Genomic DNA, 27,831 nt, shown 5'->3' on the forward strand with positions numbered 1-27,831 from the left:
GGAAACATCTATTTCTTGATTTCGCTGTGTTTTGGTTCTTATTATTGTGATGAAGTTGGCGTGGAGCGGACTCCGGGATGAGATCATTGCTATCCGATCTGGCACTTTGTGGAGCCTGTAAGGGGGCGGAGTCTGTAGGGCTCTGAGTCTGTAAGTGGGCGGGGTCTTGGCATAGCGCCACTCTAACACCAGCAGGGGTGGAGGCAGGACGGGGGTATAGAGGGGGCATTCAGCAGGTGTCGGTGGGGTATTCAGGGGTGTCGGAAGGGTCAGTGTCTACCGGGCTTTGTCCTTGGCGCTGAAACGCACACACACACACACACACACACACACACACACACACACACACACACACACACACACACACACACACACACACACACACACACACACACAATCACACGCACATTGCTAAAATTTGCCCCATTCTATTTAAACTGACACAAGTCTCATGGTTTCCCTTGGCGACCCCCCCCCCCCCCCCCCCCCAGTTCTCTATCCCCCCCCTTTTTCCTTTCTTTCTTTTTTTTTTCCTCCTCTGCTTTGTTGAAAAGAGCCAATGGTGCGTTTGCTGGTAACTAGGCACCCTATTTATCAGTAACCAGCACCAACAATAACTGTAACCCGACACCGCCTCTGAGAGAAAGAGGCGCAAGAAAGGAGAGCTGGAAGAAGAGAGAAAGAAATGCAAGGATGGAAAGTGGAACAATAAGTTAGCAAAATCTAGAAAATTGAAAATACGCTAATATCATATTTAGTTTATTATGATCACAAATTATATTTATCGATTGTATGTTGAGTTTCATTTTTTGGCACTTGTTCCAATTTTAAACTTCCTTCACAGTATGAATCACGTTATTTTCCTCCCTCTCCATATTGACATACATGCAGAAAAACTTGGCGATGAGCGAGGAGAGGCAGCGATCAACGACAGACGTGGAGAAAAAGAGAGGATCCAGTGTCACTGTAACAGAAACCCGCGTCCTATTAGCCCATTCATGGCCGGGCAGCTCGAGCTGTGAGGGGGGCTTTTGATCAGCGTGCGCCCCCCCCACTGATCCAGCTATTTGTCCACTGTGAGCTTATCACATGGGATCAATGCTGAAGAGCAGAAAGAAGGAGAAGGAACGCTGTGTGCATGTAAATAATAGTGTTTGCATTGCTGCATCTGTTTTGTTTTGTACATGTGTGTAATTGTCTGACTTGGAAAGCAAGTGCACATGTATGTTTGTGTGTGCGTGTGCAGAGCATGGCCGTGTGTGTGTGTGTGTGTGTGTGTGTGTGTGTGTGTGTGTGTGTGTGGTGTGTGTGTGTGTGTGTGTGTGTGTGTGTGTGTGTGTGTGTGTGTGTGTGTGTGTGTGTGTGTGTGTGTGTGTGTGTGTGTGTGTGTGTGTGTGTGTGGTTGCATTCCTGGTTATAGCTGAGTGATTCCCTCTTACAGAACAGAGAATGGCCCATTTGACTCTTCACCTCTTTGTGATCTTTTGAATGAGGGCTTATAGGCGATCTAATGCTGCTAATACTAATCAGCCGCCACACACCGAGTGAAAGGCGCTCCGCTGACACATCAGCAGATATTCTGCAAAAAAAAAAAAAAAAAAAAAAAAAGCAACCTATGAATACATGCAGGTCATTGCATGTCAAATTCCTGCTAATTCTCCCATATTGTCATTAATTTAGTCAACAACTCGCACATTTTCAGTCTTTTCATTTGTGGGGAAAACAAATGCTTTAAAAGGTTTTTCTCTGCAGAAAATGAATGCTGTTATTATTATTATTTATTTTTTCAGATCGTACAGATCAGTGTATTATCTGCATAATACATTCAGGTTATTCAGAGATATTTGTTTGCACGTACATTGACGTTTCACACGTTTTCTTTGGACCTTTTTAAAAACACATCGCATGAGCTCATTCAAATCAGTTTTACTCGACCCTTCAGATTCACTCTCATAGTGTAAATTACCTGCAGCGTCTGTTGAGGACGGACAAAGAAGATTGTTTGGCTCAGGTCAGAGGTCAATGAGCAGCTTTCACATGTGTCTGAATGGATCAAATCAGAGAAACATAACAACCCGGTTTCCCCCTCCAGACGCTCGCTGTGGTTTTTACTGTGATGTGAATGACCCTGTGCCGGTCGGAGCTCACAGTATATGTTTGGACTTCCTCAGTCTCATTTGCTGTTAACAAGTCATAATACCTGCTGTAAGTCCTCTGAGGAGATCTGGGCGACACTTTCATCACAAAACCACTCAGACATACTGAATGATTATTTGAAAATGATGGTTGAATTATATTTATTTTTATAAGTCTCCAATTAAACTGTCTCCCAGATGTCGGGCCAAGACAGAGACGCTCCTCCCGGATCGTTGCTCCGTCTCATTAATTTACTTCCAGACTGCGTGGGGTGAAACTCTCAATGTGGCCGCAGGGTTTGTTTTTTTTTTCTCTCTCTTTTTTTTATCATCTTGTGAAAACAGAGCCAGACGACACCTGGAAGCTGTGACCTTTAAACTTTTAATAAGGGGAAGTGGCGGGCTTTAACCTGATTACCATGAGGTAGCAGAGAGAGAGGGAAGGAGGGCTGACACAGACAAAATCCTCTGTCAGCTGAAGTGGAACAGCTAAGTGGATTCAACAGTGTTTTAAAATCAATTATGAAAAGCAGCGCCGGGTTACCAGACTTGACAGAGCGTTTGATTTCCTGGACGCTCGGCGAGCTAATGGTGCTTGATGGGGCGCTCTCACGCCCGCACTTCATCCAGACCGATGCTGTGTGGCGCGACTGCGGGTCTTTATTTTCAAAATGAAGCTTGGAAGCCAAGCAAAGAAATCCCTGCTGCTGCTGCTGTTGACTGGGATTTTATTCATTCACTCCTCTCATTTGTCCCAGCAGCAGTCTTCCTAAACACCAGGACGTGAAGCTGCTGATTGTATCACGGGAAACTCTGTCACAACAAACCTGGAGCGTTTCACCGTCTCCGTCTGCGCTTTAAATCTCATGTCCACACTTTACTTCACTGATCAAAGTCTCGCTGGTGATGAGTTGCTGTGTTCGCTGGCAGTAGTCTTGCCGGCGATGAGCTAATACAAGCCGACTCCTCGGGCAATAAAACAAATAGTCTTCATTTGGGCTCATTTTGCATTGTCTGGCCGCCTCGTCCTCGCCCGCTCAGCATTGTCTTGGCAGAAACAGTGCTTCTATTCTTTCCCCCCCGCTCTCTCCCAGGGATCCTAAATGGGACATAGATATTCTAGCCGGGTCGGTTCTTGGCCTGGCACCCGATGCCCCTGAGCGCTCTGCTTAAGTAGAGCCACCGAGGGCACTTGTGGAGGGCTTGTGAAAGTCCATTCTGCTTGAAGGTGAGGGTGGAGGAGAAGTTGATACAGCTCCTGAACTCCCTCGTGTGCCAAGCCAAAGGTCTCCAGCACCGCAGGGAAGGAGGGGCTTCTGGCTACACGCTCACAGATGTGTGCATTGATGCAACCGTATGATTTTACAGTTGCAAAAGGAGAGCTGATTCATTTAGACATTAACAAATGTGTAATGATTAAAGATGAGCAGTATTCTTCAGGGAAGATGCGTTCTTGAGTTGCGCCGTGGTGATTTACAGCCCGCTGCAGGTCAGCCAGCGATCCGTTGTCCCACCTGTTGGTTCGATTGGTTCACTCACAGATCTCGGTTCAGTCGGCATGTAATCCCACCTGTTCCCCGGCTGTGGCGGGGATGTTATCCGTCTGACAGCCCCCGTCACCCAACCCACCCGACTCCCGGACCTCACCCGTTCGCCTCCCCTCCTCCACCTCCCAGCCCGGGGGTGAAAGGAATCTTTTGTGCGCCGGCTGCCACTTTTTCTTCTCTGAGAGCCAAAAGAGAAAATCGGGGTGGCGGGAGGGGGGGGGGGGGGGGGGGGGGGGGACAGAGAGAGACGAGAGAATAAAAAAGAGTCAGAGAGCTAATCCTCCTGGTGTGGTCACTTCAGCGTGAGGAGAAGACGTGGAGGGAGAAGAAGGAGGGCTGAGGGCCCCCCTGAGAGCTGCAGGTGTTGTGGGGAAATTGGACTGCAACAGCTGTGTGTGTGTGTGTGTCTGTGTGTGTCTGTGTGTGTACAGGCTTTAAAGAAGATGTATGACTATCCAAGGAGCCACAATTTGTAACTTTGTTGTTATGTTGCTTCAACTATTAATCAGCCCCTTGCATTAGATGTAATAGTCTCTCTCACACACACACACTGCCTGCTGCCTCCAGTTCTTTATGGCTGTTTTCATTCCCCCACATGTTTCTCATACGGCCTGTAAAACAACACACAGTACATCACTGCAGTCCTCCCTTCCCCTCGCCGCCTCTCTATCTCCGTCCTCCCTCCCCTCTCCGACGTCCCGCCGCTCGGCGCGTCCGTCAGATTTATCTCCACGTGTCTTCCCGAGTGTTCCGAGCTCAGCCTCTCTATCCTCGACACTTTGATCAGGCAGCAGCGATGGGCATACCTGCGTTAAAATATGGCCGGGAGATGAGAGGGGTCTTTCGCTGAGTACTTCCAGATATCAGCGAACGTTCAGACGTGCACACACGCACGCATGAGCGCGAGTGGCTGCAGATAGAAGCTGGATGGTGCTGAGTGTAGGCTGAAGGGGGTTATACTCCAAGTTGAAGGGCACAACCGCCTCTCTGTCAGTACTGCGACAGCAATGCATCCTGGGCCGTGATCGCACTGGGGCGAAGCTTTGGCGGAGGGATTCCTCTGGAAATAATTTTGCCGGGTTGCCAGAAGTCGACTGTTTTGATGTGAAAAATGTTGGTTTCAGGTGTCAGGGGGATATAATGTAGTAGGAGCGAGGTCTCTCTCAGAGCCCATTAATCATTGGTCTTCTGCGTCTGTATCTGTTAACCTGCTGGCCCGGGCATTCCTGTGGTTAATCATCCACCGCCGGTTAGCCCAGGTTTGCGTTTGAAATCATCACGGTTTCACAGTTTGAGGATGGAAAAAAATAAGACGGACTCGTGAAAGAAGATGAAGCTTGCTGTTTTCCGTGTGGCGGTTGATGCTTCTGCAACAAACCTTTGACTTTTGAACTGCAGTTGTTGGCTTAGTGGTTAGTCTCACAGCGGCGGGATTTGGGTTTGATTCCAACCTTTGTTTTGAATTTACATGTTGGTCTCTGTACTTACAATTACTATGAATAATTAAATACTACTCTGTTACAGTGTAGTAGTCTACATATTCAAGATTTAGCCACAGAATAGTCTTCAAGGGGTTTAAATTCCAGAAAAATCGCCAACGGTGTTGTTGAGTTTGGTTTTGTGACCAAAAATGTCAACTTCACGGATGACCAATACAGTGCCCAGAGACATCACCCTCTGTTTTGTACTGTTAAAGAGCTTAATAATGGCAAATTGTGGTGCTTTGATTATTAAGATGTGACTGAATTTTAAGTGTATTTGGGCTATATTGGGAAAACTATAACACTTTTGTGAGTGTTTCTTGACACGTCTTTATGATAATCCTGAAGACAAAGTGTGCACAGTGCGGTCAAAAAACCTTTTTTTTATGTGCATTGCTTCAACAACTCATTTATGCAAGATTATTCATCAGAACTGTGTTTTCATTGGCCAGTGTTGAGATTATGAAGACACTGAAAGAATAGCTGCCACCTGCTCGGTATGATCCATATGCACGTTCAGATGTGACGTGGAACGAATGCTGGTTGACATCTCATTATCTGATTGAAGAAACAAACCAATTTGACATGCATGGCAGCATGTAAGTGGATTTAATGGCAGCACCTGCTGGAGGAATAAACACCAAGGGCGCAAGTGCAGGCTGCCCTCAGTGATCTGCTTCTCTTTGTTTACTGGTCGTTGTTGTTGTTGTTTTAATGCTACGAAAGCCTATATATCAGCATAATCAGTGTATTTGCTGTTTGTCACATGGAAAATGCTGCCAAATTAAAGTCTTGAGCTGCGACCAGGATTATATTGTGGAAACAGTTGGAGGTTTTCTCACTAAACCCTCCAGTTTAGTCAAGTTCTAGTCGTAGAGTCGCCGCCTTGATCATTTGTACTCTGCAGCCCACTTCCTCGCTTCCTGCTCTCCTTAATCTCTCCTTTCCGTCCATCTTTTATTCCTGCGGACTTGGCCTCACGTCTTTTGATTGATGATGCTCAGATTGAGTGAACTCTGCCGAGATTCTTGTCTGCGGGACGATTTTCCCTCCGTATCCTGCGCGCAGGATGTCTGTCAGCGTGTGTGCAGGCTGCTGATATGCGATCTGATGCTGGCTCTGGTCGCCACTGAGAAAGAAAAGGGAGATGATGAGGCTTGGCAATGACGCTCGGAGTCCGAGCAGAACAGCTACGGTTACTGTCTGAACGCCGAACTTCCTTTGAGGAAAACCAACACATTTAAATGGAGCTCAGACTCTCAAGCAGACATCAGAGCGATGAGGGAGATTAAGGATCGGAGCTCAGAGGAGCTGAAAGTTGTTTTTCGGGGTTGTAAAAGGAGAAGGAGGAATGTCGCCAGTATTCAAAGAGTGTTTGAGCACAGTTCAATGCTTGTTTGCTTCTCCCGATTGGCCAACAGCGTTCAGGTATGCCCAAGTAGGAGGGGCCACGGTTCAATTACTGCGCTGCAATTGGTTGGGAGCCACTCAGGTTGCAGAGTGCTGTGATTCAAATATGTGAAACCCAGAGGAGGGGGGACTGCAAGAAAAAAGGAGTTTCTTGCTGATTTCACCTGAGAGAAAATGTTAGTGGTTTCTCTGCTGTAAAACTTTAACTGGGCTGTTAAAACTGTCGGAGCTGAAAGGAAAAATAGAAAACACGATGACCTGAAGTGTGAGCTTCCTGCTTTCATGTTTAAAGGTCTCAAACCTTTCTCTTTGGTTGTGACAAATGTCATTCTGCTTAGTAACTGTTCTGTTACTTTTTTCCAATAGTCTTCTAGTGGAAACTTAAAGAATGTGTCATGGGTTTTACATTGTTTGGTTCCATGACTTTATGAACAGGATTCTTCAAGCTTACGATTAATAGTGCAGCTTAATTATATTATGTATAATTAATTTAATTCCTACAGTAACACAGTCAAAGGGATTGTGTGTGTGTGTGTGTATAGGCCTCCAAACATTCGTAAACCTGCTGAAGCGTCAAATGTTTGTTTTCTGCCCGCTTCACTGACTGTCTTTCTTGTTGACTCTTCAGGCAGGTCAGCCTGCAGGAGCTGGAAGTTTCTCTGTGTCACATGTTCCCATGAGCCCATGAGCCATGTGGTTGTGTGTTCAGACATTGTTATCGGCTCCATAATGCTACTAACCGGTGTCCAGCTGGAGGTCCAGATTTTGACCGACATGCAGAGCGCAGGCTTTGTGTTTGTTTGTGTGTCTGCACACACGTTTGCGTGTTGCTAAAAGCTGTGTGTGCGTGGCAGTCACAGTGACAGCTGGCCGCAATGTGTGTCAACGGTCTGGGACGAGTGCGACAACCTGTGTGTGTGTGTGTTGCACAGAAACGGAGTGATAACACCGCGGTTTGGGGAACCCCCTGACAGTTGACCGACACATTTATGATCTTTTTGTGTGTCTGAACGTGTGTGTATTCAACAGTGTGTGGTCATTTGTCCCGATACACAAACACAAGTGTGCCACTGGTGCGTCTTGCTTCACAGCTCATTAACAGCTTTTATCACCCCTGCAGGCCTCACCACCTGCACTGCAGGCCTCTGAATGTGTGGTCCATAGATATCACATATTTTGGTGTGACATAGTTGAATACAACTGCAGATATCAGGGAAAAACTGCTCCTTGGAGCACTAAAAACCTATTTATTGTTGTTTAGGAATTTGAATGAGCAATATGTGGGTCACTGTTAGGCCTCACAGACATGCAGAGTTCTTTAAATTCCGAAGGATTGCTTCTCATTAATCAACAGTTCAATATTATTACAATAATGTCCATTATCACAGCTTTAACAACCTCAGCGTGTTTTTACTTAGTCAATAAAACCCTGTGTGTCTGACACCTGTGAGTGTGTGACACACTTGCCCACGCAAACTATTTTTTTCTTTTTCCCCCTGCCTGTGGCACGCCCTTCCGATGGTTCCAGCCCATCCTCTTTGTGTGTGTGTGTGTCTGTGTGTGTGTGTGTGTTCCCCTGCTGACAGCTGGTGGGCTCTATAAATAGCGGTGAGTTGGGATCTCCCTGGAAAAAACAGAAAGACAACAAACAACTATCTTACGACAAAAATCTCTGTGTGCGTGTAAATTGTCTTGAAGGTTATTTACTCGTGGCGTTGGATGCAGGTAATAACAGGAATATAACATGACACTGTAGTGAATTTACCACCGAGATATTGAATCACTGATGTTTTGATCGAATGCATAATCAGCAAACTGCGAGTTTGTGCAACATGCACATGTTCTATCATCACACCAGTAGGTGCATGACTTCATGTCGGACCGAAATGGCACAGCAGTCTATGACCTTTGAGCGTTGGTATGTGAAGTATCCTGCTTATAATATGTTAAGAAAAAAGGAATGTGTTTGCTTCAGACAGTAGAGTCGGCTCAGTCTCTGTTTGAATGAAGCTCATGTCTGTTGTTCTTAGGCTGGTTTCCAGTGGCTGCAATACATGTTTCCATGCACATGTGATTTCCTTGTTGAATTGTGTGTCAGGTCTGTGACAGCCAGTGGGGCTAACGGTGTATTCCTGATCACACAGTGAGAGCTTTAGAGAAATAAACACAGTAGTCAACAGATTCTCTGTCTGTTAGCGCCGCATCGAATGAGCATCTCCATTCCACCGCGTTACAGCGGCGTGATACGCCACAGCTGCTGCTGAACGTCACCGTCCAGCAGGGCGACTTGCTAACGTGCGTCTGGAAGGGTGCGCGCAATTTCTCGCGGTGCGTGCCACCCATGCTGCGTGATTTATATCCCCGAGGCAGCAGTTGTTTGGTTGCGTGAAGCTTCCCATTGTGAGGTTGTTTGTTCTCCAGCATTTGTTGTCTGGTTAGCTGCTGGACGAGGCGGCCTGTCCGCGCCCTGCGCTCACCGTCTGCGTGTCTCTCGGGGGGGGGGGGTTCAGCCTGAAGATATGAGCTCATCCGTGTCTGGGAGTGACGGGGCACCTGTGGCCAAAACTCACAGCAGGTCTTCGGGAACACACACTGCACGTTCATGTTGCACTCTGTATGCTGCTGCAAAGCTGTGCAATCTGACCCATCTCCCCCCGTCCCTTCAACAGTATTATCCACCCCCTGTGAATTTCATCTGGCCTCACCACCTGTTGCCCGCTGTATTTCACCCGGCCTGCAGACCCTCTGTTTCCCTCCGTAGGCTCCTGCAGCTTACAGTTGTGCCAGAAGTAGGTGTGAGACCAGATCCGAACCCCCGGTGGGGGGGGGGGGGGTTCTTAAATCCTAGACTGATCTAATTACTCCCAGCCTAGCCTTGAATTGGTAGGAATTGACACCGGCCGGCGATGACTTAATGCAATCGAGCGGCAAAAGTGTTGCACGGTAAACAAGCCCAGCTGTCGAGCTGCTGGAAGGGAATGGAAGAGTGCCAAAACACTGTGGCTTCAGATATTTACAGTATTTGACACATGTTTTGATTCTATCAGCGTTCTGAGTTGCTTCCTCTCTCTTGCAGACGGCCTCCATAGCATCTCGGCGCGCTGCACGCTGCGGGTCACCATCATCACCGACGACATGCTGACCAACAGCATCACGGTGCGCCTGGAGAACATGTCCCAGGAGCGCTTCCTCTCGCCGCTGCTCGGCCTCTTCCTGGAGGGCGTGGCGGCCGTGCTCTCCACCAAGCGGGAGGAGGTGTTCGTGTTCAACGTCCAGAACGACACCGACGTGCAGGGCTCCATCCTCAACGTCACCTTCTCGGCGCTGCAGCCCGGAGGCGCCCCGGGGAAAGGGGCGTTCTTCCCCTCCGAGGAGCTCCAGGAGCAGATCTACCTCAACAGGACGCTGCTCAGGCTCATCTCCTCTCAAGAGGTACGCTAAATGTTTAGTTTTTCTAGATTTAATACAGCTGAAGAGATGTAACTGAAATGCCCCCCTCTCCAGGTGCTGCCGTTCGACGATAACATCTGCCTGCGGGAGCCCTGTGAGAACTACATGAAGTGTGTGTCGGTGCTGAAGTTCGACAGCTCCCCGCCCTTCATCGCCTCAGACACGGTCCTGTTTCGGCCCATCCACCCCATCAACGGCCTGCGCTGCCGCTGCCCCCTCGGTTTCACCGGCGACTACTGCGAGACCGAGATCGACCTCTGCTTCTCGGGGCCCTGCCAGAACAACGGGAGGTGCCGCAGCCGAGAGGGGGGCTACACCTGCGAGTGCATGGAGGATTTCACCGGTGAGTAAAGTTCTCTAACAAATCAAACTGCTTTTCCGCCTAAATGACATTGTTTAAAGCTCAAGCTGCACATTGCAACGATGAAAGATGGCACTTTGAAAGAATCATATTTATTCCTGCAATGGGTTTAAAACTTTAAGATAATAGCCGACAAACCGCACTGACGGGTTATTAAAGCTCTCACCACCTTTTATTGTAGCATGAGGTTGACCATGCTTTGTGATACTGCACGCACACAGATACACACACACACACACACGCATGATTTATTGCTGTAAAACTGTGGAATCCTTACAGAGCTGGTCAAACCAGACTTGTCTCAGATAACCGTAGAAACCAAACAAACAAAACAATTTGGTGTTGAAGAGCAGCAACTTGGAATTGTAAATGATTACATTACAGTAATATACAAAATAAACATGTGCATGTTTATGCATGCATGAATATGCATACATCGTAGGGTATTCTGTACTACATATGATGGCTATAACATTTAAAATCAGCTATTTTATGATACTAAAAAGCATTAATAGCAAAATTTAGCATAAATGTCATTGGAATGAAAATGCTGATTTATTGAACTCTCATGTTCAGTAAAGTATTCAAAGCCTCATTCAAAATCACATCACATTCATAAGAAAATTATAGCTAATACAAGCTAAAAAATAAATCCGAAACCAAAGTACAGTGAAACATGGTGGAGGTACCATAATGTTTTCGGGTTGCCTTGCTGCCTCTGCTGCCTCCGGCACAGAATTTCTGAAAAGAGATATGGAATTTGAAATTAAATTGAAAATGATCACACTATATTAACAAAAGCAATTCGCACAGACTTATCTATACCTTGATATTTATTAAAGAAAGGAACAGAAACCACCCTCTAAACTTTGCCTTATAGTAACTCTGCGGAGTGTTTACATGGTAGCTGAGCTTCAGGAAGTCTTGGCCGCTTTCATCGTTCCCATTGAAATCACTCTGCAGAATATTTCCCGATGTCAGTGATCTTCCTCTCTTACTTCCCCCTCGTACATCTGATACCTGAATGACTGTCTCCCCCCGTCTGTCTCTGCAGCAGCAGGAGAGCCTCCTCTCCCTCCCCGTCCTCCCAACACTCTGCCTCTTCTCCCTTTTTCTTCCTCCACTTTATCTGATGTAATTATCTGATTATACCTGCCATCATATTTCCCTTACCTACATCTCGGTGTCACCGCTTTGAAGGTCACAGTTCAACTCCAGATAGTCAGGGCCCATCAGGGGCCATTATGGGGCCGATGACAGGCGGGACCCGATCTGTCCTCCTTGGGTTTCCAACATTTCGGGGTAAACAGATCCTTATAATTCCCCCTCGGAAAAAAAGGATTACGCCGTGGAGAGAAGGGCCATTAGCTGGTTCCAAGCAGTGGTGTTGGGGGTCTGGATGGAGAGATCTTGTCTGGACAGCGGGTTGACACACAACACTGAGTGGGACACAGAGGCACCGATCTCAAATAATATTTCAGCCTGAAAAGGGTCTCATGGCGCATCAAGGGCAGGAATTTAAATGAGAGCCCGGCTCGCAGATTTTTCCCTCAGAAATTGATGCACATGGTTGTTCGGGAGGAATTTCCCATGTTCGGGAACTCATTTAGATAACGCAATTTGACAAATCTGATATCGAGTAGCCTTTGGGTTGTTGGAGACAAACAAAACTTGTGGCAACACCAAGCGTTCCTCTACTAGTCATTTAAAAAGACTCTAATGAGTCTAATTCTGAAGTGCACGACTCACAGGATGAGCCCATTTATTAATATTTTTTTCTGTGTTGTAATTTATGAGGAAGAATTAAAGTTGAATCCATCCTTCAACCCTGAGGAGTTTTTGTGTTTTTAAAGTTGTCCTGGCCGAATAGTTGACTCAGCATATTGAAAATTTTGAGTCTTTCATTATGTAGGGTGTTCATGGGAGTACTGCATTTACAAGTGGTCCTACTTAGCCAACGCATTTAGCTCAGATCAGGGTAATTCTGGGAAATGAAAGCAGCAGACTTAGTTAAAGCAGATAAAAACGTGTCTGAGGTGAAGTGGCTGCACGTGAAAACACCGCAGACGTAAAGACCTGCTGGAATGTAGAGTAATCACCTCGGAGAGGATTTGTTCTGTCTGAAGTTGTCTAAAGATAATTTATTTGCTCAGTTTTTCATCATTTTTCTCTCTTCTTTTCTTTTCCACCAGCTCTTCTTGCCCCTCTTTATCTTCCATCCTTGCTCTTCTCTCCAAATATGGCCAAATTACCTTGTGGCAGCGCGCGCTGTTTCCCAGAAAAGCCCTATAAACAGGGCTTTGTCTGTGTTCCTGATGTTTAGATGAAGATAGGCTTTTATGAACTGAGCTTTCAATGGAAAACAGAAAGGTACTGCTGTGTTTATCCTGCAGTCTGAAATGGAGAAGTCATGACTCGTATCAATGTGCTCGACCGATAATGAAAATTGTCTTCTCAAAACAGCTTGAAATCCAAATGTCTGATATGAAATATGCTTCTCACTCGACTGTAAACAGCAGGCTTCACTGGGAGAATAGAATCGGATGACGCTGACGGGCTCGGCCATTTATCACAGCTGTGACAGATGTTGAGAAATTAAAGCAAATCCCATCCTTTCTGTGACGCAGGGGAGCACTGTGAGCTCAACGCGTCGTCGGGCCGGTGCGTGCCCGGCGTGTGCAAGAACGGCGGCGAGTGCGTCAACCGGCTGGCGGGCGGCTTCATGTGCCAGTGTCTGCCGGGGGAGTTCGAGAAGCCCTACTGCGAGATGACCACCCGCAGCTTCCCCGGGCAGTCCTTCATCACCTTCAGAGGCCTGAGGCAGCGCTTCCACTTCACCGTCTCCTTCACGTGAGTGCCATAGTATCTGCCCTTTATTATCATCCCTCCTTCCATTTCATCTGTCTTATCTGATCAGGAGCAAGCAGGCAGGTTGCATCACTGATTGGCTGCAGACCGCTGCGCATTCACCAGTTAAGCTTGCAGCATGTCGTTGGATTTTATTTCTCCCCCCCTGACTGAAGAACTTGAAGATGATCCTTCATTCCAGTGTTTTAGTTACTGCTTTGAGCGAACTGATGCTGCATTTAGGTTTTTTTTTATGTCAATCCGATTACATTCCTCTCAGATTGTAACTTATACATTCTTTTGTTTTTTTCTGCATCAGCAATGTTTATTTTAACTAACATGAACTCTTATCACATCATAAATGGCATTTTAAACCACCTCCTGCAGTCTAATCAGATAGAAGTGTTTACATGCCACAGATTGGAGTCAGATCAGATTACATTTGGTCCGTGCAACTGCTGCTAATGTTGACCATTTCTCCACCGTGCTACCTCTGAGTTATCACCACCAAACACTCTCAGAAAAGCTCTTTGTTCTCACGGTGCACTTTCACCATTACATTCTTTATACTTTTCATACTAAGCCAGACAAGCAGGTTTGAAAATTGATATTTCAAGGATATGGCAAACACAACACAGACAGAGAGTCAGTCACTCAAACTGCGCTGCACTTTCTGTATTTTTCTGAAACATGCTGATCCCCCACAGCGCCGCTGCAGAGGTTTACACTTGTGATACATGTAGCCGGGTGTCATAAATTGTAATTAAACACACTTGTGCTCACTGAGAAAAAAGTGTGTCAGCCGGGGCGTGCCCAGACACGCACTGAAGATACACACTCTTCATTGTGTGTGCACAGGAGCAACGAGGGCAACATCTGAATGTGTTAGGAGGTGTTCTCCTGAAAAACAACCCCGATTCATTTTTATGGCGCTCACCCTGCAAATATTATGAAGAGCAGAAGTTTATGTTTCGCTAACGAGCAGTTCGATAGCCGGCGTTCATCGACGGCGCGCCGGCGAGAAAAAGGCTCGCGGCGCGGTGAAAACAGGAAGGGCCCTGTGATGGGTTTCCCTTATCAGTGTTTGGCTGCAGCCGTCCTGACTTCCTGCCCTCCTGCCCTCCTGGCATCTGCCGGCTGACTCCGCTGCCCTCACCTTACGGTCCAAACACGTCAGCGGCAGCGCGTCGGAGCCGCGAGGCCTCTTCAAACACACACACACACACACACACATACACACACAGCGCAGGGAAGGTACTGGCTCACTGAGCAGGGTCTTTGTCCTTTTCTCACACGTGGACACACTCATGCATCCTCTCCATGGCCCACAAGGCTTAACACATCCTGCCTTTCCTTTCCAAGTGGCTTTCCCTCAAGAGCTGCTCTACCTTTTCATCATAAAGCAATCTGCGAGGTCCTCAACCCTTCAGTGTCGGTCCGATAGGTACTCGGGACAGGAAACATGAGTTCGCAGTAGAGAATAACAGCAGGAATTCCCTCAAGCTTCTCTTTGACACCAATCTCACGCTCATTGTTTTCTCTTATCAAAAATAAAGCAAAGAACAAACTGCGTGTCTGCAGGTTTGCCACCAGAGAAAGGAACGCTCTGCTGCTCTACAACGGCAGGTTCAACGAGAAACACGACTTCATCGCGCTGGAGATCATCGATGAACAGATTCAGCTCACCTTCTCCGGAGGTGAGACCCCATCGTGTTAGTGTGTGTTTCTGTGTGTGCGTGTGTGTGTGTGGCCCCTCATAGTGACTGTGTGTCAGTTATCAGCCACATTGTAAGCAGATTAACCCAGGTGTGAGTTCACTTTATCTGAAGTGAGCTTAACAGAAAGTTATCCAAATAAAACGTATCAGTGTGCTTTCTGGGGTTTGATTCATGTGTATTTGTGTATGCATGTTTTTTTTTAATTAGGTGCGAAACTGATTATCCAACCCAACTCTAAAAAAACAAAAAACAAATCTAAGAATCATTGACATTGCAAATTTCTCTATAGAGTTCCAAAAAACAAGTTTTCAACAATTTTCCGCAGGATTTTCGTCAGAGCAATAAAAAAAACAAAAAAACAAACCAAGTCATTGCTCCTGTTTATTTAGCAATGGAAAACCAGAAAGTTGTTGTTTTTAAAGCTTTTCCAGGTCTTATGCTCATGAAACTGTCACACACATTCACGCTCACTCAGCTGCAGCCAAACACACGCCCTCCATCATTGTTAACACTGGTAACTGTTGGGTTACAGATCAAACACTCTTTGGGCCGACGACTTGTTTTTTTTAACACCGTTCCACTTTCCCATGGTGCCGTATAGGGAGGAATCCACCATGATTATGCTTCAAAGCAGAAATATGAGTCATCAAAATAAATCAAAGGATTTATGAGTCAGACTCATTGAGATGAGCAGGAAGGAAAAGTCTGATTGGTCTCTTTAAGAGCTTTTTAGGGGAAAACCAGAACATTTCTTACAAAGACTGGGTCAGTGTTGTTGAAGTGTTAGTGGATGTGTGTCCAGGCTGCTCCTACCCTTGACAAACACAGTAAACCCTGAGTAAATCTGCTGCCATTATTCGTCTCACTCCAAGTCATTGATACCGCAGAGGGATATTGGCTTTCCCAACTATTGATTTATGATGTTTGGGTGAGTCAAGATAAGACAGTTTGTCACAGAACGCTCATCAATAACCAGTGTAGCACGTTTCTCTTGCCGCTGCAGGCGTCCTTCCTGTCATTCGGTTACATTCATTTTAACGGATTGTTTCAACACAATCAATGCATTGTCCTCATCAGTCACATGTGGAGTTAATTAAGTTATATTTAAACTGTTAAAAGTGATTTCTGATGCATCTTCTTTTCCCTCCCTTCCTTCCTCATCCTCCAGGTGAGACGAAGACCTCTGTGTCTCCATATGTCCCCGGCGGGGTCAGTGACGGCCAGTGGCACTCCGTCCAGCTCCATTACTACAACAAGGTAAAGACTGAAACCTATCAACTACTTTTCCTCTTCCTCTTCCTCTTCCTCTCGCAGCCCTTTTAGCTCTTCCTTTTCAAAAACCAAAAGGATCTACCCTTGACACGATACTCCAAACAGAGTTTGCTTTTGCTCACTTGTGATGCAGATTTGAGAAGTCTAATCTACAAAAGAAGCGAAGGTGAATTTTCCCATTGGTCCCTGCTGAGATCACTCTATGTTTGGTCAGTGTGCGGAGTTAATGAGTTCATAGTTTGCATTGTGGGAGTCAAGTGTATGAATTTATGAATCCCCTCTTTCTTTGAAGCAACTGAATCGCTTGACCTTGACCGTTGGTCCAGGAGATTATCTTCACAGTGCAGCTCTGACTCCTGATGTGAACTCCGACACCGGTTTATCCCACAGCTTTAGTGTTCGTCAGTGAATTATAGCACAGCTTCGGCGACCTGGCTTTAAACTCCAGGGTGAGAAGTTCACCAAGCATAGTTTCATACAGGACTGAAATGTATGTACATTACATCTTCCTTTGTCTGCATACCTCCATTTGTCTTTACTTTGTCTCTTTTATACAGTCTGATGTCTTTTTCATCGTGTTCCCACGGCGGTCACTTCATCAGAAAAAGAGGCCGGTTGTTTCACAGCCGAGCTCATGTGTCCTCTTCGACTGTAATATTATATTGGAGCATCTTATCATTGCAGTCATTTGTTGGTGTTAGTTCACAACAAACTTCCTCAGCCTGCAGGCATTGTTCTTTTAACATTAAACCAGACAGGAAATAAGATAACACAGTTCTTCTGCGGATGCACAAGCTATTGTTTGGTGTTAGGTGTTTTATTCTGTGACTGAAAAGTGATTTTCAGCTAAGTTGATGCTTCCATCACTGTCGGAGAGTGTTGGCAGTCGGCGAAGTTTTGAATGCCAATCAAGTGAGAAAGGAAGAAGAGGAAGAATAAGCAAAAGACGACGTCAAAGACAACGCAAAGATGAGGACGGAAATAAACAAAGAAAACAAAAATGGACAAAGACGACATCGACAAAAATGAGATGAATAAGAAAATGAGAAAACAAAGAAGGAGACAAATGTGGAGGAGTACAAAAGAGGGAGCCGACAAAGAAGCTCCTTCGTCTATTTTGAATCCATCCATCTGTCAGCAGCCGCAGTGAGCATTTCAGAGTCCATGGACCTTAACTTAGAGCCCGCAGTGGTGACATATTCACCCTATTCAAGGCAAAATTTACATTCTGCATCTCCCATAGTCCTGTGTGGCACCATCTTGTAGCCATTTAGTGCTAATATGCTAACTGGTATGCAGTCAGCCAGTCCCTTCTGTTCCTTTCTGCTTCTTCCTTTGCCCGTCTTCCTCCGGAGGCTGTGGCCTCAGCGGCCCGACCCTCTGATGCACGGCCTCATATTTCACCACCATTTGTGTTTCGCAGCTTGTTAAGGAGAGTACCTTACTTCTTGGTGTAACACTCGCTCACAATGCGCAGCGTCTCACGTTTCACGGCTCGCTCGCCTCTTTCTTGTGTCGATCTGCCGTGGAGCCCACCGGCCCAGCAGACAGATGCCTTTCCGGGAAAGTATTCGTCGGAGGTGATGAATCATGATTCCACGTTGTACCTGGTTTTGCTGCAGGGTCATACCTGTATCTATTGTTTGAGGTGCATTCAGGCTGCATGTACCTGTCTTTGACCAGTAATGATGCTGCAGAGACAATGGCTGAAAGGTGTAAGGCTCAAGGCGTCTGCAGGTATTGAGTTCTTTGTTTTGGAGAATGTTTGTGTGGACGCCACCTTGGAAACAAAAGATTTATTTCCATTTCTCAAAACATTTTCTAACTTATTCCTGCTCCATTTGGTTTTATCCTTTCTATTTATGATTCTACAGTATATCCTTCCCCCCCTGCTACTCTGACAGGCAGTCTGCACATGCATTATGGGTATTTTGAATGCATCACAGAGGTACGAGTCTGTAAAGAAGTTGTGGGTGCATTCCACTGATGTCAGTCTTAATGCAGAGCAGTGATTTGCGGTACTGGTGACACATTCTGTTAAATTAGCTCAAGGGCGACTGCAGCGCTGACACAGGGTCAGCTTTTCTCCGAGTGCTGAATGATCGGAAGCATGACTGACTGATGGTAATTTAATCCTGCATCAGTTGCTGGGGGGATTAGTGGAAATGTATATGCCAAAAAGCAGTAATGTTCTCACAATAGATTAGACGTGTTGACATGTGAATGCATCGCCGGGACCGGAGGCACACACGTGTTCCTCGTAAATGAAAGAGCACTCGCTCCTGCAATCATTCACAGGGCATTAGTCTGTAGGTACCGTAGCATAAAGAGACAACAGAGAGCGCCGCCCGGCGCTGCAGGTATGATGCAGTCCAGGTTCAGGCCGTGCACACACACACACACACACACACACACAAATGAATAGCATTCCTTCTCGGTCCAAGTCTTCCCAAAGAGCTTTTAGAGGTTAAACTCATGAAAACGAAGTGAAGACGACCCCGGATGATTGATGCTTATTTTAATGATTAGTAACCAGTTGCATTATGGAACTTTCGAATCAGCCTATTTGGAGTTTTCCAGCTTTCAGACATTGAAACTCAGCACTGAGGTTGACGAGGGATCAAACCGCCAACAGTTAGATTAAAAGATGACCTGCGATGCCAAATGGTTCACAGTTGCAAAAAAAAAAAAAAAAAACTGATTGTTTTAGAATTCACAACGTGACGTTGAACCTCCTTTTGGCTGCAATCGGTCGAATTTTCAGTTATTTGTTTGTTGCAGTCGGATAGAGAACTTAACACTCCTCTGTTGATGCTAATACAGAATTCACCCACATTTGTTTTGATTGTTTCACAGCTTGAGGTCCTTTGTCCTCCGAGTTGTTTTCTATTAAACAGTGCAACAGATGGTGCAAGGAGCAAGTTTCAGAGGGCACGCAGTGTTCCCCGAAAGGTTCCCCCGAAAACAACTTAATCCCAGTTTTTGTTGGTCTCGCACGAGCTCCGTGCACTGCCGTGCCACGGCCCCAACGGCACACTCGCACCGTGCACACACATGCGTGCGAACGTGCGTGCGCGCATATGGTGATTTATTGGGTCAGATGATGAGACGGCTGACAATGTGCAGGGCTTTGCGGGTGCCCCCTTTTAAAACAGTCTTCAGAAGAATCCGGGTGCCCCTGTTAGAAAACACAGGTCGAAGGTCAGGGGGAGGGTTGCCATGACAACAGACACGGATTTGCTATTGTTGCAACAATTGGGGTCGTTTGGGAAGCTACGCGTTTGCGTCTGTGGGGGGCAGACAAATCGAGCGTGTGTGTGTGTGCGTGTGTGTGTGTGTGTGTACATGCTATTAGACATGTTACAATAGAAGTGGAAATATAAAGACATTTTTAAAATTCCATGGTGTCTCAAGGATGCTTGGCTGTGACAGCACATCAGATCCAAACAGGATACAGACACACAGAGCAGAGGAAGGTATTTTTAGAGCAGCGGGAGCTTCTGTCTTGTTTTGATGTGTTTGCTGCAGGAAAAGATGCGTTTGCTGGAGAAAACTGATGTCGTTACACTGGACGCCGAGCAGGGAACCTCCAAATCTCTTTCTTCTTATTTCTTCTATTATTTCATTTTGTTCTTTTGTGTTTTGTCTTTACTTGTTTGAAATAAATGAATCAAATCAAAACTTTATTTTTCTGGCTGTATTGGTCAGACCACCTGCAGGTATTGAATCTCATGATGCACGGTCAGTGTGTTTGGACTGGGTCGTTGCGGCCTGCCCTGCTTTGAGGTGGTGGGGGTCTCGTTGGCGACCCCCGCCCCTCTTCTAGTGTCTCAGTGGGGTTCCGGGCTGCTGGTTCCTCCCTATTATTGGCTGATTGGAGGCTCTGTGTCTCTTCTCTTCCTCCTGCTGGTGGATTATCTGTGTTCTCCCTCTGGTGCCCTCTTGGGTCAGGTACGCACTGAAATATACCCTGTATACAAATAATGACTCGTCTGACAGCAAAATATGAAATGCATATTCTTCTAATATGTCTTGAGGATGGTGGAGGTCATCATTTATGCTGTTCCAAAATGTATCCAATTGCATTTTGTTGGAGTGTTTCTCATTTGACCTCTTTATTGTCCTGGTTATCATATACAGTCATTTCCATTTTTTCCTTTTCAGTGTGACAAAACATCAATATTCTAAAAATAATTCATTTTTCTATGGGACAGTATTGTTTTTTTCTACAATTTGCAAAAAAAGAGTTTAACATATTGGGGTTTTTTTAAAACAGAATTTAAACAGCACCCAGTGGGGAAAAAAAACAGTCATGTTAGCAAGAGTTCATGTACCTTGCAAGGAGCTAACTTTGTCATCAAGCAAGAAATGCACACATAAATAATAAATTACATATATAAGTTATTGCGTGTGATCATTAGTTTTGATCCAGTGTGAGTCTTTGTTGGTCAAAATTAACAACTTGTTGCCAGTTTCCACTCCAAGGAAACACTCCATGTGAAAGACTGATGTATTAATAAAGCGTTAGCAATAAACCACAAGAAGAATAACCTGAAGGTAAACTCTTTGCAATTCATCCACATGATTGCACGTTCGGTGTTTGCTGTGTTTTCCTCGTGCTTCTCTATTCGACATGTTAAAACTGTTGCACTGGCTCATGTTGACTGTGATATTTACGGTGTGGGTGTGTGTATGCGGCATTCCCAGACAGGCTTAGCTGGCTCTTATCACCAGAGAGTTCCAAAAGTTCACTCCATCCTGTTCCTGCTGCGCGCCCCTCGGCCTCACTGGGCCCTTTTTTACGTGGCGGGGATTCGATCATCGGGACTTCGGTGCAAATTGCCTCTCGGCATAGTGTGAAATACTTAATGTGCACTCCTTATATTTTTGCATTCCTCCTCCTGCTGCTCTGAAACTGGAACTCAGCCGCTCAGCTGTATTCAGGAAGGCCTCAGTGCTCCGCTGTGGACAGGTGCTGCACGAGGTTTACATCAACGGAACCGTCAGGCTTTTATTTTATTCATTCTTCAAGGGAAAGAAAAGGCTGTATATTGAGGATAAATCAACTTTTAGCATCACTATCTTCAGTATCTAAACACTTATATAAGTCTTTCTTTCTTGTCTGTGTGTCTCTTTGTTGATATTTCAGGATTTATTTTGTTTCCAGAATGAGCCAGCAAGCAGTCACACACACACAGCAGAGTATTCGGTCCTTGAGTTTTGAACTGCTACTATTAAAATTCACCGCAGAGAGCCCGGAGTGGCTTTGGACTCTTCATCCATCTCCCTTTGTTGTGCTATCATTGCCGGGGCCACATGTGGCTTTCCTGGGTGGCCGCGGTGAAGTAGAGGGACAGATGCATTCCTTATTAGGAGCTTGACTGCTCACACACACTCTTCATCAGCTGTGCACAGGAATGCTCCCCATGCCTACGTGTGTGTGTAATGACGAGAGGCTGCTGCATCATGTCTTTCTGGCCCGGGTGCAGGTTGTGTGTTATTTCACTTAAAGTGCTTTTTAGTGAAGGTTAAGCACATGTTTTTGGAGCTGAAGCCCCGCGGACCCCGCATTCCCCGGCAGGGTGTGTTTTCAGAGGGAAGGGGCCTTGCTCGGCTTTGTTCTTCTTGACGTATGTTTCCACAGACCTCAAACAGTCGAGGTTATCATCATATGCAAACACGCTGTGTGTTCAACTGCTCCTGCAGTAATCGTCTCGCACTGAGCGGCGCAGAAACACCGAAGCAGGAGAGATTAGTGGCTTTAATCGCCCGCAATCAATATTGTACCACCTTTCTGCGGCTGAGCCGCCGCCGCCGCCGACACGTGGAAGCTGGATCTGTGTGGAGGAATGTCCCCTCTGCTTTTCCTGCGGTAAATTTCACCTGGGCTGCTCTCGGCATTGAGTTTCACAGTGTGATGTAAATCGGCCGGGGGACGCTTTTGTCCGGAGGCGGCAGTGTGTGAGTTGTGGCCCATTGTGTTGAGGCGCTTTTGAAGTGGGCAAGGAGGAACTACACCGTGCTCGGGGTCTTCCCATTGCTGGCGAACTAGCTGGTTTGAAAATGTGACCTCACACACACCTCATTCCACCTATCTCGATATTCTGAGGTTATTTCACATTAAAACATGACACTGGAAAGTCTCAGCCCCCTGACCCTCAGCTCTCCTAGTCCTGGCCGCGCGCACACACGCTTGCTCGTGGGCTCTGGGTCTAACGTGGTGTCTCTCTCTCACGGTGTCTCTCTCCCAGGACGGGGGGAGTCTGGTGGACTCCAGTGGGGTTCTGCGGCTCCCGCTCTATACCGCCTGGCTGGAGCTCAATCAGAAGGAGGTAACCTCCGACCCCTAGCCTGTAGTCCCCCAACTGGTGCTTCTTCTTCTCCCCCCTGTTTGGGTTTCACTCCGTCTCCGCTCTGCTTCTGGTTCAGTGTTGCTGGACTCTCTCTTCTGGAGGCGCTCAGGGCTCCGGGCACACCGGGCGTCTTCTCAGTCTTCCTCACCATCTTCTGGAAATCATACCTAAAATATTAATTGCATCAGAGAGAACACGTTCTGAATCTTGTTCAGTGAGTGTGTGTGTGTGTGTGAGCCTTGGCTGCATGACAGGCAGGTAGACAACCGGCGAGCGCCGACTGTGTTTTCCTTGGCAGCGGAGCGGCGGGCCGAAGCACCGGCTCTGTCAGGCAGGATTAATGAAGTGCGGCGTTTGTCAGAAATTGTTTCTCATAATGAGGCCAGACGCGCTCCCGTTTGGCCCGTCGTCAATGTAAAGGATTTAATCAGCAGCTGTCATTTTAACAATTACACCGGAACCGGTTTGTATCATTGGAGAATTAAGCCAGTAATTCAGAGGTGAGATGAGCTGATGGAGCAAACATTTATACCCATTTTTTGGTTTTTAATGTCTCTTTTTTTCAGCTTTTTTTTTTTTTTTTTTTTTTTTTTTGTGCATTTCATTCAGATGTGTGTGTGTGTGTGTCAGCAAGCCAAAGCCAACGGACGTGTACAGTACAGCGTCACCGAGGAATGGAGATTGAATCCGTCACCACGAATGACCTTCAGTCGTGACCGGCCGGATTACTACACCTCCGTTTCTCCTCTGCGGTGTTCTTGCATTCCTCTTTCGCGATGTGAAATAAGTGTGTGTGTGTGTGTGTGTGTGTGTGTGTGTGTGCCACTGAAGGGGGGGGGGGGGGGCGGATTTCACACACTTCACCTAGCGTGACCTAACCCTCTTATTAACGGTGAGACAGACACGCTGGAATTTCGTGGGGGAGAAAAGTATAAAATGCTGAGCAAGGATAGAAATGAAAGAAAGAAGAAAAACTTTGATGTAGTTAAAACTGCTCTTCTCTGCAGGCAGTGAAGTCTGCTCCTCCTCCTTCTCTTTCTTTATTGGCTCTTGATTCCCCACCATATTTTTTCCCACTTTCACATCTCTGTTGGTACTTCTACAAGCATGATTAAAGTTTTGATTGTCTTTGTACAGCAGAGCTGTGTTGGAAACAGGCGGTTATATTGTAGAAGGAAATTTTCTCAAGCTGCTTCAAACAGGATTCAGTTTCTCTCGGCTTCCTCGTCCACACATTTGTTTTGCTCCTTGAAAGGCGACGGGGCCAACAATGGCCGCCGCTCATCTGTTCCGCTGATGGATGGTCTCGGAAGAAGACAGCCGTAACATATAGGCTTGAACGGGGGACATGGTAGCCTCGTGTAAAAGCCTCCGAAAACCGGTATGTGTGTTTGTGTTTGAATAATTCACACTTCTAGGTTTACATAGCTGGAAGGCAGGTGAGGTAATGTGGACATGACGGAGCTTACAGAACACACTGCAGACTGTGCTCAATGTGGCCAAACATCTACTTTTTGCACACAAAAATACAGATATGAGAGAGATGTTGTTTTTGGTTTAATGTCCAGCTTTGTTTTGGATCCAGTTTTCCTCTATTTTACATTACAGCACTGAAACAAGGCTTTAAAAAACCATGTTTTGTCTCTTTTGCTTTGCTGCTTCCTCGATTTAACTCACCGGACACAAACTCTGAAACATCAACAGGCCGCGGTTTTTCAAACATCCATCAAAAGTGATTTTCATCTGAGAGCTGGAGCAACAATGGCATTTCCTTTACTGAATGCAAATCAAACAATCGCGCGTGCACACTTCTTCCTTTATGATCCAAATGAACCGTGCGGCCGCCTGCAGCCTCTTCCTGAAATCGCGCGCGCACACTCTCTCACTCGGCGGAGACACTTAAACTCATTCTGCAGACATCCGAAACGTATTTCCCAAACACACACACACACAAGCACAAGGGTTTTCCCACTCATTAGCAGCTCAAGGTTTTTCTTGCTGTGTGAAACCGTCGTTTGTGTGCTGGATGTTTTCACCCAGCCTGCAGGCCTTGTTATGTTGTCATGTCAGCTTTGACAGGCTGTCCGGTGCTAATAGAGCAGTCAGACGGTGTGTGTGTGTGTGTGTGTGCTTTGTTGGGCTTTTGTCTTGTATGTGTGTGAAAGCCACACTCTGCATATGTTCAATTTGGATTCATGTTCATGTGAGTCATTATGCATGCTGTTGTGTCCTTTGACTTCCTTGCAGGCTGTCGGGAATCAAGTCTTCACTTGCAGACAGCACCTTAGGGAGGGGTGGGGGGAGGGGGGAGCTTCAGCTGGCCCCAAGCTGTGCAGAGGGTCCATAAGAGCCTCTCACCGGGCCCCTCACACTGACAGCCAAGTGCACTTCAAAACAAGGAGGTCGGAATAGAGGGCTGAAACGCCACACACTGCTGGAGGTGTCCCCAGAGAACAGACTCACAGATAACCGAACCTCAGGGATGTTGATCACAGGCATGGAGAGTTTAAAGACTCATTCAGAGGCGGGAAAATGTTGTGAAAGTGTTTGACTGACACTTATCAAGATGTTTATTTTTTGGGAAAACTCTAAAAATCCCAGGAGATCATCATGTGAACTGCCCAGCCTTCAGCATGTTCACATCAGGGCTTCCAAAGCTCACTATCTACCACATCCCTCTTCCGCATACAAATACTCAGACTAAATAGACTTAAATCATTCTTTCTTTCCAAACCTGATGAAGGATTTGGAGAATTTAAAGAAGTAGGAGTGTTTTTCTTTGAAGCATGACCCATTTACCAAAGCTTAGGGAATGTGGATAATATCTTAATGCTGCCAAAATAATGAAATCTGCTCTGATTCATACAATTACAATGTGTGTATAATCAGTGTATTAAGGCTATTTTACCATCAACACATTCCAGCCGCATTCCTACATAGTCTGAATAGTTTTGCACTCAAGCAGGCTGTGTGAATATGGCAGTTGTGTGTTAGTAGTTACTTGATTTATCAGCAGATTTTGGGTTGCGGGTTCATTGTGAGGGTGTCTCCCTCTCTCTCCGGTGCCTTGCCTCTTGTCATCCTGCCTCTTTATCTCATCATTCCCGCTCGGCTGCACTCAAAAGAGATGATAAGACTGTAATCAGAGTCACTTCAGATGCAAACAAACTGCCTTTTGTGGCCTGTGTAAGCTTTTGACACATCGCTATTATCGCTGCTTTCGGTCTCGTTTTCATTTTCCCACAGCTTGATGAAAGCAATTGAGCCATTGTTTGAATTCACTCATTGTTTTACTCCAGCAATTTATTGAATATAAGATCTTTGTGTTGAGAAATAGCGTTTAGATGACGGTAATGACTTCTTCACCTGGTGAAAACTGTTTCCTGAAGCGCAGCGTCTCTTCGCTCGCGGCTCAGGAAGGAGAATCCGAGTTACGTAACGACTCATTTCGACTTGACACTCGGAGATATTTGGGAGCGCGGCCTCACACTTTTCCCTCAGAGGGAGGAGCGAGCGGGAGTTTACCGGTTCACCCTCCCCGTTACCGTGGCGATGGGAACCTGTAGATACCTGCACAGAGGTTCGGTTGGCAGGTCGCCAGTGACAGCAGCGTGGTTTCCTGCCAGCGGGACGGCTTTACAGGCTCCACACAGAGGGTGATTATGGCTTACTCACACTCCCAGACGCAGTCTGATTGGTCCGTGGGCATAAACATGTACTTTTTCAACAATAACGAGCAGCATGAGAGTGAACTGCATGATCCCCCGCTCTGTAGTTTTTAATCACAGGAATGTGAGTGAAAGCAAATTTGTTAAACGTGACAGACAGAAGGTTGTGCAAATTTTTCTCTTTTTTTTTTTTTTTGTCTTGGAAATGAGTCATTTCAGGAAATTCAGCAGTTTCCACAGAAGCATTTAATGTTTCTCTGTTCTATAATGTGAGAATGTTCAGAATGTGATTTTTTTTTATTTTGTAGGACACACCAAGGTTCTATTATTGTCAGTATTGTGAGTGTAAAGATACATCAGGCTCGTACAGTGGCGTTGTTGGAGGTGTTGTACTTCCTGTTCGTCACATTTAGTGTGTTTTTTTTTTTTGTGGAATCCATGGAAACAGGGTAGTCAGAGGGAGTGGCAGCCACTAACTACAATAAAACTCCCAGCGGGATGAGAAACTATGCCCGGTCCAGAGCCCACCTGAGCCAAAATAGAAGACAGTGAACCCCTCTGTTACTCATTTGTCTGGCCTTCTGTCTTTTGTGTGTGTGTGTGTGTGTTTTTTTTTTTCTTTCCTGGTCAGTCCGCTTTCCCTTTATTTGTCTGCCGCTCTTTTTTTTTTCTTTATTTTTCAGCCTCTTTTTTCTCTCCCCCTTTGTGTGCTGCGACTGTGCCCCACCAGTATCTCATTACTCTAATCCTATTTGTGGGAGACAAACACATGCACACACATTGTCTTTCTATGCATGCCTCTTTTTTTTTTTTTCCTCATTCTCTTTCTTTGCTTTCCTATTTGCAGCTGCAGCACATTTTATAAAACTTTTAACTGACTAAAGTTTGAGTATTTTAGTCTTTTATTAGTTAACGTGGAGCCGCTACCTTCGCGGTTTGAAGATCTCCAACTCTTTGAACCTTTTAAAAGTAAAGGTGACCAGTGTAAACACTGCACTGTAATCAGATCTGCTGTCCTGCAGTCTCTCCTTACAGAACAGCACTTTAACGCACTTTAACCATGGAACAGCGGCGCAAGCAGGCAATTACGAATACTGATGTTGCTGCAATTCTGTGGGATTTTTTTGTACTGATATGTAATCTAATTTGATCATTTCGAAAATTTGAGTGTGTGCACTGTTTGTATTATTAATCAAGCAGATCTGCAGGTTTGTCACTAATAATCTTATCTTTTAATATCTGCAGTCCGATTCCGAGTTCGGAGTTGACATTCTCTGCAGTGATTTTCTTAATGAATTTTAATATGTGGGAGCATTGTTTTTGCTTAGAGCTTCTGTTTCTGTTCCAAAGCCATTATTGTGAAGGGATCGCTCCACTGAACCTCGGTCTCAGGTTAGAGTTTAGAACAACTAAAGCGATTTGGTGGCCCGATGTTTCTAAGCCGCTCTACATTTTCTCAGACCAACATTTGTCGGCCGCGGGCCTTGATGCAGGAATTAGCCTACTTTGTAATCGTTCGGTGCTGGTGGAGACACAATGGGCTTTTTTGTCATGGTAAGCCTGGAGAGAAGCCCGCGCAGCTCCTGCTG

The 27,831-nt window shown here is 46.1% G+C and overlaps 1 protein-coding gene across 4 annotated transcripts in view; it reads left to right on the forward strand.

Moving 5' to 3' along the window:
- Nucleotides 1-27,831, forward strand: part of celsr1a (cadherin EGF LAG seven-pass G-type receptor 1a) — a 64,012-nt gene that overhangs the window by 17,056 nt on the left and 19,125 nt on the right. For all 4 annotated transcript variants that reach the window (XM_030113402.1, XM_030113401.1, XM_030113404.1 and 1 more), the window contains exons 2-6: nt 9,650-10,005; nt 10,078-10,366; nt 13,012-13,234; nt 14,813-14,928; nt 16,118-16,206. In XM_030113402.1, the coding sequence (XP_029969262.1) occupies nt 9,650-10,005; nt 10,078-10,366; nt 13,012-13,234; nt 14,813-14,928; nt 16,118-16,206 (1,073 nt within the window). The remainder of the gene's footprint in view (nt 1-9,649; nt 10,006-10,077; nt 10,367-13,011; nt 13,235-14,812; nt 14,929-16,117; nt 16,207-27,831) is intronic.

The sequence above is a fragment of the Salarias fasciatus genome, chromosome 17 (assembly GCF_902148845.1).
Source record: "Salarias fasciatus chromosome 17, fSalaFa1.1, whole genome shotgun sequence".
Taxonomy (NCBI): Eukaryota; Metazoa; Chordata; class Actinopteri; order Blenniiformes; family Blenniidae; genus Salarias; species Salarias fasciatus.